This window comes from Fragaria vesca, linkage group LG6 (assembly GCF_000184155.1).
Source record: "Fragaria vesca subsp. vesca linkage group LG6, FraVesHawaii_1.0, whole genome shotgun sequence".
Taxonomy (NCBI): Eukaryota; Viridiplantae; Streptophyta; class Magnoliopsida; order Rosales; family Rosaceae; genus Fragaria; species Fragaria vesca.
The window spans coordinates 15193274-15204524 of NC_020496.1; the positions used below are offsets into that span (position 1 = coordinate 15193274).

An 11251-nucleotide genomic window follows, 5' to 3' on the forward strand; every position below is an offset into this window, starting at 1 on the left:
AAAATAAGTCGTGAATGTCTTTTGTATTAGATATGTGATGTTTTGTTTTTAGAAAGCCATTTTAGCAAAAAATTAGAGCAGACATTTGAAGGCTTTAACTATAATGTCTTTTGTGAAAATGTGTGTGATAATATATAGTCACAACAAGGACAACATTCATAAAGCAATGAACCCTTTAATATACTATATAGACATTTGATGTTGTGTCTACCATTTTTTGTTTTAGGAAAAATGTCTTCTGTAGTAGACATTTGAAGGCTTTAGCAAAAATGTGTCTTATACTCTACAAAAAAAACTGTCCAAAATTGCGTCCCTTACCAACAGTAGTTTGAAATTTGTGACAAATTAAGCTCTATTGTTGATAGCATTTATAACCTGGGAAAATTTCTATTGAGAAAGTTTCTGTTGGCAATCACACATTTCTTCGTATATTCATTTTGTTACACGATAGCAGCCAAAAGTTCCCTTAAAAGTTGTCGTCTTTCTGATAACAGGTCAAGCACTGGTGCCACATTTTATACTTTTGTAATGCATCCCACGCTGACTGATGTGTTTTTTTGTAATTCTAACATTTCCATTTTCAGCTTTATCTCTCCTGTAATATAATGTCTGCAATGAATACGTAGCTTGATCTTGAAAGCATTTTTTTCTATGTTTTTGTATGTTTATATTCAGCAATGAATATGCTTATTAGTATGGTTAGGGTAAACAAGAGCATCTGCGATGAAGAATTTTTATTCCTACAAACCGCAGCATCGTCTAGTTAGTACTAAATGAGCATTTTTCCTTTCGAAAATAGCTAAAAGAATACATGATATATATATATATATATATAGAACTATATAAGCTATATAAGTTACTCTATTGTTCAGACTTCTCTGAACAATATATGAATAATGACATTGGTTCATGCCAAGATTTTATAAAATGAAAATTTTAAAGCTTTGAGACAGATTATAGAATACTCACAAAATTACATACTGAGAGTTTTGAAACATGGCTAATTAAACACGATCAAGGAATACGAAGAACAAATTCATGCGTCTCAAATTCTCATTAGATTCTGTGTCATGCTTCTTATTTATTGTTCTTATTTCTTTATTTTGCTGGAATTCTTGAAAAGAAAGTTCTTATATAACTTCATTATTCACAATGGTTGTAGTAATACTTGAAGTCCATATTGTGGCCGAAGTGTGATTTTGTGAGTGGGGGAGTGGATATAAGCCGGTGAAAGAGTGAAGGAGTAGCGTTGTAGGATCATCGACAGAGCAATCTTAGCTTCAATGGTTGCAAAGTTCATGCCCACACAAGTTCGAGGTCCTATTCCAAACGGCACAAAAGCACCTCCATTATTGTTAGTGGCTTTAACAACCCCTCCTGAGAATCTCTCAGGCTTGAAAATATGCACATCTGGTCCCCAAAATTGAGGTTCATGGTGAGGTGCTAGAACCGAGACAAGCAGATCAACATTAGCAGGAACAATGAGCTTTCCTAGTCTGACTTCCCTTCCGGTGTTCCGTGGAATACCAACAATAGGAGGATATAACCTGAGAGACTCATTGAGGATCATACTCATCTGCATCGCACAAATATAGAATGAATCAAGATCTAAAAATGGATGAAAATATTCATTGCTTAGAGAAGATCGAGTAACCAGTTCTTCTCGACTTTCTTACAGTTTTAAGTTTGGAAATGCCATCCGGATGAGGATTCTCTTTTCCAAATAATTGAAGGACCTCCTTTCTTGCTTCCTCTTGCCAATCAGTATGATGAGCTAGGAGAAAGACAGTCCAAGCAATCAATGTATTAGTGGTTTCTTGTCCAGCAAAGTAAAAAGTCTTGCAATCGTCAACTAAATCATCCACCGAAATCCTTTGGTTCTGATTAGCATCATGATGAGCCTTCAAAAGTGATCCGAGAAAATCACTCCCAAAGCTATTTTCTTCTCCACTAGTTGCCTTATGCTCTCTTTTCTTAACAAGCTCTATTATGGAGTCACGTATTTCTTTTTCGAGTTTCTCTGATTCGATTTCATCACTGGTGTCAAAAAACTTGCTGCAATATTGAATCAAACACTAAACATAAAAACAAGAGAAATTATCTGATAACCTTGTTCTAAATATTTATCCGCTACAAATTAAATGGAAACAAATAAAAAAAAGGAACAAAAATAAAGAATATCATTTCAACTCGATTGAACAACTGATTCTTGCAAGGTTTCTGCCACACTTCAACTCGATTGAACGTAAAACTAAATGTTTATTTCTGCAACTCCCAATTATACAATTAGTGGAAGGAAATTAATTACCTGATACCTGGAACTTTGATTTTGAGAGAATTTTTGAATAATAACAAGGTCAGCTTCATTAACATTTCAAAAATGTGTTGTCCCTCTAAGTAGCTGCTCCCAAATGCTGTCCTGGAAATCACATCTGAAGTGAATAACCTAAATTCTTCAAATACCTCAATCTCTTTTCCTTCATAATTTCTCCACCTTTCGAGCATTATCTCGGTACCAGCTATCATATCTGGAATCATGGTCTGGTAGAACAATACAATTATCAGATGTTACCATCATAAATAAGAAACTATTACAAATATCAAGCACATTGGGTACTGGAAAGAATTCCCGTTAACTTATAGAATTAAATTCAGTTTACCCCCTTATGGTTTGAGGGTAACTTCATGTTAATCCCTACACTTTTAATTTCATCAGTTTACCCCTTGAACTCTTCAATTTTTGTCTGTCGTGACCAAATTCTTATATTTTGTTTGAATTGATCGTTAATTCTAGATACGAGCCCCATTGTTAAAGGTTAAAATTGTCATTTAAACAAAAAAACTAGTAGAAAAAAAAAAATAAAAAATCATTCCTTTTTATCCCTAACTAAGTTGAAAATTTTCTTAGCTTCGGGTACAAACATAATTTAACTCATGAGATTGGGTCCACGTCAGCAATTAACGTCTGATTTGGACAGAAGATGAGACATTGGTCACGGTTGAAGGAAATTCAAAAGTTTGAGGAGTAAACTGATGAAATTGAAAGTATAGGGATTAACATGAAGTTACTCCCAAACCTCATGGGGGTAAACTGAATTTAATTCTAACTTATATAAGAACTTACTTTTAAGCTCTCTCCATGGAAAGCATGGTTGGAAATTTTTCGCAGTTTCACCCACTTTTCTGCTTCAGCTGTTACAAGGCCATATCCTAATAGCTTCTTTGCAAAGTCTTCAGGTGGTTTTTTCGGATAAGCTCCATCTTTGTTGTTCAGTATCTGTTTGCATAGCTCAGGTTCTCGAATGACCAACTGAGCTCCGGAACCATGCCATTGGAGATAATTCTTCCCTGTTGACGAAGATGACCAAAATTAATCTTGTAACTAAAAGTTAAAAAAATCTAGAGTTCAGCATGAGCTTATTTCAGTACCATATATCTTGCTCCATGAGTCAACATGAGGCTCAACATAAGCAAATATGTTGTGTGATAAACCTAAAGGTCTGCTCCTAGCTTCCTTGTGCATGTTGGAGATTTCTTTCGTGTTTCCATGGATAAGTCTGTAAGGAGGGCCTCTGATTCCCTGTGAAGCCATCAACTTCTGTATGCGATTCGGAGTCCACCATATTTTGTGCAAAGTCTTGAAAAGCAGAGCTACAAAGCAGAAAAGAACTGAAATAATGACCACTAGGCCTCCTAAGGACCTCATCGTCTCTCTTTCTCTCTGATTTGCTGCTGGAAGTAATGAACTACCACTATCGATCCCACTTATATATAACGAATTATGAATTTATGAGGTTATCTTTCTCTTCATTGTTTAACACAAAACACCACACCATTTTTGACCTTATAGTTTAGACTTCTATTTGCGACTTTGTCCTCTCAGACGTGGAGCAACTTAACTATACTGCTGGCAAAATTGATTTCAGATGCCAATATATTATTAGCATTTGAGTCTGCGTAAAAGCTAGAAAACTAATGCTTCTTGTTGGTTTTGATGCTTCATTGTGTAAGATCTCTAGAGGATATTTGTTTTCTTATTAATAAAATGGCCTAAGAAACGTTCCAAGTCTTCTGGCACCTTATTGTTCAACAAAGACTCGTAAAATTCCTGAAAGTGAAAGTAAAGAACACTCGCTCTTGACATAATCTGCTTGTCATCTCGATTGACTGGTTTATTTTTTTTAATAATGTGGCCTAAAACAAATGTTATCCATTCACTGTGAGTCTGTCACTCTTGACGGTCATATAGGATGACCTATGACTAACATACATGAAGAGAATAAAGTATTGATTCTGAGGGGAAGTATAATCCTGGTGTTGTAGAAAAGTTTCTATATAAATTTAAAACTATACAATGATAGCAGGAGTCATAGCACGCCAACATATAAATATAAAGACCCCACTCATAAGAATTGTTAAGAAGCATAGGCACTGCTCCGGGTAACAACTTTTCTGCAAAATTGAATAAGAATCCCACTTATGAGATAGGATGTCGACAACATTCTCTTCCTTTTCTCTTTGTTCCGGGAACTCTAAGTTACTACTTTAGTTACGTTCAATAATTACCACTTCTTTTAATTTAGGGACTTACGCACAGTCTAACTAATCTTCCACAGTAATGTATAATTCATGTTATTTTGATGTATCTAACGTTAAAATGAGTGACCTACTCTATATACCATTGTGCGTACTAACACATCTTCTTATCTCGTATTAGAAATTTCAATGAACATAAAGAACATTTACAAGTAACAATCAACTATAAGTTCAAACACAAAGTTCCTTAACTAGATCATAACGTGGCAGTGTGGACTAAAAGAAAATATTGTATCTCGGCATATATTAGTTAAATGGTGGGATCGATTCATTTATGTTGAGGTCTCACTCAACTTAATCAAGGATTCCCAATCAAAATACGTACTATATTAACAACGAACCCTTGTTCCACTGCCTCTTTCTTGTATCCTTTAATGGAGCTAGCCCAGTTAAATAATGACGACGATCGAAGAGAATTATCATAAATTTTGTTAGCCTCATCTAGTCACACCCCGGCCCTCATCAAGTCATCATGAATCATGCTTGGCTTCATCTCCAGGAAAATCAAAGATGAAAAGATGGACAGATCTCCAAATAGTCAATACCATTATGATTTCTGAATAGTTCCTGCAATCAGATAAAACATTATTCATGTTTAGCTCAATCTTCACCAGCCTCATCATATACATATGATCGATCCAGCTCAGGTCAGTCTTCAGCATCCTTACCATATTCAGGATTGAGAATAAGTGAAGACCGGCCATATTGAATAATGCATGCAATCAAGAAAAACAATATATTAAGAGTAATGCTAGGTGAACCACCTTTTGGAAAACCACCTAGAGTCCACCTTAGGTGGCTGCTGACATAGCACAACCATATCATCATACCATTATTTCTTACTTTACTGATTTTATCTTGTAAACCCTATATCTTTTCTTTCTTATCTAATTTTCTACATCTTCAATTCTCTGCTCAAACCCAGTTAATTGTGTTGAAGTTGCTCAAGGTACGTACACGTCTCAGACCATAATTTTTACCAAGGAAAAGAAGAAGTCTCACTGCATATATATATCGAACACTTCATTATTCTGGAAACAACAAATTCGAAAGTAACGAAAAATTGAAGATGAACGGCGAAGCCTTTGGACGTGGGAGGAGGGAAAAAGAAAATCGCAGCACAAGGCCATGTTAGGGAAAAAAAAGTGCTCGAAAAAAAAAACAATTGGTTTAATGAAGATCACAAAAAACATACGTTAAACCCTAATTCAATTCCCCTTAAATCCTAATTCCAAACCAGATATTCATCACACTCAAGGAAAAAAGCTAATCTCGTTTATAATGGGTAGCTTTTGTTAACGATCCTTGCGAGGGAACTGAAATCCAATTGAGAAGAAGTTGATCAATTGAATAGGAGGTGAGAGAGTCGAGAGGAGACATGAGAGAGAAGGAAAGAATTTAAGACGTAAAAGATTAGATAAGAAAGAAAAGATATAGGGTTTACAAAATAAAATCAGTAAAGTAAAAAAAGAAAAAGATTTTTGTAATTAAGAAAAATTGAAAGAAAGAAAATAAGAAATCATGGTATGATGATGTGGCTGTGCCATGTCAGCAGCCACCTAAGGTGGGTTCTAGGTGGTTTCCCAAAAGGTGGTTCACCTAGCATTACTCATATATTAATCCTCAAATAATTAAGCTGGCCAATATCAACATAATATAATCTCCTCACCCTATATATGTATAAGGCATATGTTTAAATTCCAGCAAACATTGTAATAATATATAGGTGCTCATGCGTAAAGGAAAAAAAAATCCCTAATCTACATTTGTTTCCTTTTACGACTTAAACATCTCTATGTAGTTACTGAAATTTTACATGACCATTGTTCATAGGAGAGCCCTTAGTCCCTAGCTAGAACGATACCCCGCTTATTCTATATTACGATTGTTAGTGATGGAAATTTGGGGTAAGGAAAGAAGGTGTCAAACGGATACAGATACGTTCGAGAGAGAATTTTTCCAAGCTAGCGACTTATGGAGTAAGACCTGCAAGAGAACAATAAGGTTGGAGAGGTGCCCGAACAGATCCGGGCAAAGCCCCTCCGACACTCATCAAGTTAGCCATTTGCGGACAATTGAGAATGACAAGTGGAGAATAGAGAGTTGAATTACCTTTGGAGTAGGGTGAGGCCCTTATTTATAGGCGCGGAGGTGAGAGGTTTGCACCTGTTTGAGGATGCCAGCTATCGTGGACAATTGTTTCCAAGCTCCTTTAAAGGAGGCTTAAGGCGCGCGCTCCAAATCGAGCTAGAATTTGCGTCCACGTGTACAGTCGGGAGGCGCTCAGTGCTGCACTGATGAAGTGAGATGCATGCACAAGACTTAGCTAGAACGCTTGGCGTGGTTCCCACCAACAACGATGCTGGGTTTTTAGTTGAGAACGCCCCGATTTCAGATGCCCATCACTTTCCTGTTTTAGTTGAATGGTCATTAGACCTTTAGTTAAATCACTAATTGTATCACAAAAGCTTAGCACAATTGTAGATTTCGCGAAAGAGAAGAAAAAAAGTCGTAAATTAAAATTAGACATTTTTTTATATTTATTAGGTCAAAATGATAGATTGAAATTAACATGAAAAGAAAGATAAAAACGTCTATTCACTCGATCGTGGCTTGTAAACAGTTCTAAACATTAAATAGTATACTAGTAAATATGAGAGCTAATTTTTTTTTTTTTTCTTATCAGAATATGAGAGCCACATTGAGTCCAAGTTGACCCTAAAATTATTTGTCATCTTCGGTGCAAAGAAAAAAAAACTATGGAATCGGAGTGTTTTTGTTTCCTAATTTCTTTCATTTTGTAATTTTATTTGCATTTTGGTCTGTTGCAACAAAACATTGCTCACTACTGAGACATGAGACTCTGGTCCTGTAACTTAAAGACATCCAATAAAAAGGAGATTTTCTTGATCTTCATGAGAAGTTTACATGAAATTTGTAATCAATTGGTTGTGGCCTTGCTTACTTGTTTGGATGCTTGGTATTGTTTTGGTTTTCTTTGCTTAAGTTTAGCCTTCATTCTCACTCTAGGTTGACATAGGAGCTGAACTTTCTCTTTCTCTTTCTCTCTATCAGACATTAGGTTGCCCCATTTCCACTCTACTACTCCACACCCATCTTTAGTTGTTTCTTTTATATACGTATATATACGAGCTGATTTAAGTTTTTTACAAATTAAAGCTCCCTTTGCCTTTACACTGTGTAAATAAGGACCCAGAGAGTACATTTATCCTCCTACAAGTTTTCATATTATACATACACTAGAACAACCAAACTTTGGATGCAAGCAAACCCTATGTTGTTTCCCCTTCCTTCAAACTCACTGTATTAATTTATAGAATAGCTCCTTTCTTCGTTCAATATTTATTTTCAGCTCTCTCTCTCCCTCTCTCTCCCTCTCTCTCTGATCTTTCTCCTTTAGATCTCACTAATACAAGAGAAGAGCCATGGGAGGAATATTCAGCAAAATCAAGTATGCATGCAAAGGAGTAAAAGTGAATAGGAATTTGATTCCTCCCCAAACTGTGAAGCAGAATAATTAAGCAGCTGCTAGCTGCCAATAGGGGACAGGCTTCACAAGAAACAAGTCTGCTTTTCTTTCCTTTTTCCCCTTCTATTAATTCCAAGTCTAACCGCATAACCCTATTCCTTTCCTTCTTAGATTATTCTAATTTGGAATAGTGCATATAATTGTGTAAAGAAATAAGGGAAATGACTCACTGCAATGATCTTGGTCAGGAAGACCCAAGACTCATTGCCAAAGATGGCTTAACCACCAGAACATGTCCTTCATGTGGTTACCAGATCAAATACCAACAACAGGTTTAAATCCCCCTTATCTTTTTCTTCAAGATTTTTTTTGATTGGTACGTCGGTACCGACTGTACGTAGTAATCAAAGTTTATATTTTATGCTAAATTACAGGCCGGAATTCAAAACTTGCCGGGGCTGCCAGCCGGGGTGAAGTTTGATCCTACGGATCAAGAGGTGCTTCAACATTTGGAGGGGAAGGTGTTGAGTAGTACTGATATTGCTGCAGGCAATAAGCTCCACCATCATCCTCTGATAGATCAGTTCATCCCTACAATTGAAGGGGAGAATGGAATTTGCTACACTCATCCACATAAGTTGCCGGGTACGTATATCCACATGGCTGGCATGGGTTTCATTGATTTTTCATGTCATATAAATGATCACATAATTATTAATATGAATGAGAATAATCTTATATACGTGCGTTGTCAAAATGTTGGTATTATAAATGAACCTGCAGGAGTTAGCAAAGATGGGCTGGTACGCCATTTCTTCCATCGACCTTCCAAGGCTTACACAACAGGATCTAGGAAAAGAAGAAAGGTGCACACCGATAGGGATAGCAGCAGCGAGGGGGGCGAGACGCGGTGGCACAAGACAGGCAAGACCAGACCAGTATTTGCTGGGGGCAAAGTGAAAGGGTACAAAAAAATACTTGTGCTCTACACGAACTATGGGAAGCAAAGAAAGCCTGAGAAAACCAACTGGGTAATGCACCAGTATCACCTTGGCAACAATGAAGAAGAGAAAGATGGAGAGCTTGTGGTTTCCAAAGTGTTCTACCAAACACAACCTAGACAATGTGGTAACTCAGGTATGAAGGACTTTAATAATAACTCTGCTGCCAAAGTACTGATGAATGGACAAAGTGAGCACAGTGAGGCACTTGTGCAGTATTGTAACAATGTTAATTCCTTCATATCCTTCGATCAAAATGGCCAAGATAGATCGAGCAGCAATCCTCAAATAATCCCTCCTCATTTTCCTCTTCATGATGGGTCGTTTGTTTCTTTAAAATAAGGTATCTAATGAGTGGAGGTAATAAAAAAACAACAGAGTATACACATTCGTCCAATAAAGGCAGCAGCTCGATCTTTGGCCAATTGTTGGCTCTGAAATTGTGAATGATGAAGTTATCATTTCCTATGCTGATTTAGGAGGTCATATGTAGTAAGGTGATACAATAAACAAAGTATTTGGCGCGCCTTGGAGGGAGAGGGAAGAGGGAAGAGGGAAGTTTAACCTTTTTTTTTTTTTTTTTTTTTCATTTTAATTTTATGTTACTAACGTGTAATGTATGCATGTCCACCAAAGAATTATTGAAGATTTGGTCATGCTTTGTAAGTGACAGAAAGTTGTAAACATCACATGACCCTTTCATTTGGGGAAGTGTAAATTATAAACCAAGCTATATACAAAGATGATTCTTACCTTAAGTATTTTATATAAGGTGGAGTGTAGCATTCATATTCTCCTTAGGTTCAAGTTGTAGTCATTACTCAATTTATATTCAACAATCCCTTCCATCTTTTGAGAAAATGCTTGAAAATTCCCTCGTAAGAGCTCCAATCCATTATTGTCAACAAAATACAGTACGTCTTTTGGATTCTATCTTGCTGCCTTGCTGGTCTACCAGAGTTCTCTTACTACGGTCAAGCCTTAGTGACCTTGTGGAGGAAGTTCCTCAATGTATTTAACTGAAAATTTGAAATTTGAGTTCAATACTAGCTCAACTTAACCATATGCATAGCTCTAAATGTTAAATCCTCGATCGATCTATGAGCCACAGCTAGTGATCCCTTAATCCCCAACTCCCCAAGCCCCCAAACCTCTAGGGCCGAGCTCTTCCCTGACGTGGTACGTGGTTTTTGTCTCTCGAGTCTTGGCTCACCATTGGGTACGTTGAATGGTTTGGTAGGTATATAGATATATAGTACTGCATGTGTATATATATAGATTATAGAGAGGGTGCAATACGCCTTTATTTTTTATTCTGTAGTTTTCAAATAGAAAGATACAACGTTGTTATTGAAAACCAGTAGAGTGAGATGCATTACAAAACTAGACAGTGATTGACTTGGTACCAAATCAAATAGCCGTGCATGGCCCTAAAAAGCTAGCAAAGTCATGCAGTACTCCCAAACGCAAAAGGAAATCCCTGTAGCTAGCAATGCGTACTTCGGAAGCACGAATATATAGATCACAAGGTTCCCCTGAGCCTCACAAGTACGTACTACTGTACTAGCTAGGTACCATATATATATATAGCACTTCAACCAGGAATCTTCAAGCACATTAACAGTCTGCTAGCTAGATAGAACATCAAGAGCCCTTACGAAATTGTCGATCCAAAGTTAAATCCATGTCATATTTGTATTCAAAGTTGCTTTCTTTGATTTATTTACTTCTTGGGATTTCCGAAACTAGCTGGTAATCTTAAGCTTAGAAAATATCTTTAGTGGCAGAATCAATTGCTTCAATCTTCCCGGACCCTAGCTCTTAGTTTCTAATGTTTTGACATTCACAGTGCATGCATGCACACAACAACGTACAAATGTTCAAACTTAATTGGTCATTGGGTTATCCGGTAGCCGTTACCGTTTTGTTGTTTAACTTATAGAACTTCAATTTAATTAGCTTGTATCTTTCAGGTTTGAGTTCTTACGAAACCTTCAAGTAGTCGCAAGATAACCTGTGAAGTCACTATTGAGATTCAGGTGCGTTTCGAAAACTCATTTCCAGCCCTGCATTCATCACCACTCACCTTAATCGAGCTCTTCACCACTCCGAAACCTGCAAGGATGGTGCGTGAAAGATAAACTTGTCTATCTTTCAAGGGATT

General features: G+C 36.7%; 2 protein-coding genes across 2 annotated transcripts; one reads left to right on the plus strand and one right to left on the minus strand.

Annotated features, from left to right (window-relative positions):
* Positions 1 to 1022: 1022 nt before the first annotated feature.
* LOC101310331 (cytochrome P450 734A1-like) lies at positions 1023 to 3763 on the minus strand. Its single transcript, XM_004303073.1, has 5 exons — positions 3430 to 3763; positions 3125 to 3348; positions 2309 to 2541; positions 1677 to 2055; positions 1023 to 1576 (listed from the first exon to the last, which is right to left on the minus strand). The coding sequence occupies exons 1-5, from the start codon at positions 3704 to 3706 to the stop codon at positions 1148 to 1150; spliced, it is 1542 nt and encodes a 513-aa protein (XP_004303121.1). The 5' UTR covers positions 3707 to 3763; the 3' UTR covers positions 1023 to 1147.
* A 4375-nt stretch (positions 3764 to 8138) lies between these two features.
* On the plus strand, positions 8139 to 9429 carry LOC101293705 (NAC domain-containing protein 8-like). The gene is made up of 3 exons (XM_004305382.1): positions 8139 to 8418; positions 8521 to 8731; positions 8870 to 9429. The coding sequence occupies exons 1-3, from the start codon at positions 8308 to 8310 to the stop codon at positions 9427 to 9429; spliced, it is 882 nt and encodes a 293-aa protein (XP_004305430.1). The 5' UTR covers positions 8139 to 8307.
* The last annotated feature ends 1822 nt before the right edge of the window (positions 9430 to 11251 follow it).

Coding starts and splice junctions, on each gene's coding strand:
- LOC101293705 (XM_004305382.1), top strand. CDS start 8,308: ATGACTCACTGCAATGATCTTGGTCAGGAAGACCCAAGACTCATTGCC. Junction 8,419..8,520: donor AGATCAAATACCAACAACAG/GTTTAAATCCCC, acceptor GCTAAATTACAG/GCCGGAATTCAAAACTTGCC. Junction 8,732..8,869: donor TCATCCACATAAGTTGCCGG/GTACGTATATCC, acceptor ATGAACCTGCAG/GAGTTAGCAAAGATGGGCTG.
- LOC101310331 (XM_004303073.1), bottom strand. CDS start 3,706: ATGAGGTCCTTAGGAGGCCTAGTGGTCATTATTTCAGTTCTTTTCTGC. Junction 2,542..3,124: donor TCCATGGAGAGAGCTTAAAA/GTAAGTTCTTAT, acceptor TTGTTCTACCAG/ACCATGATTCCAGATATGAT. Junction 1,577..1,676: donor GCATTTCCAAACTTAAAACT/GTAAGAAAGTCG, acceptor TGTGCGATGCAG/ATGAGTATGATCCTCAATGA.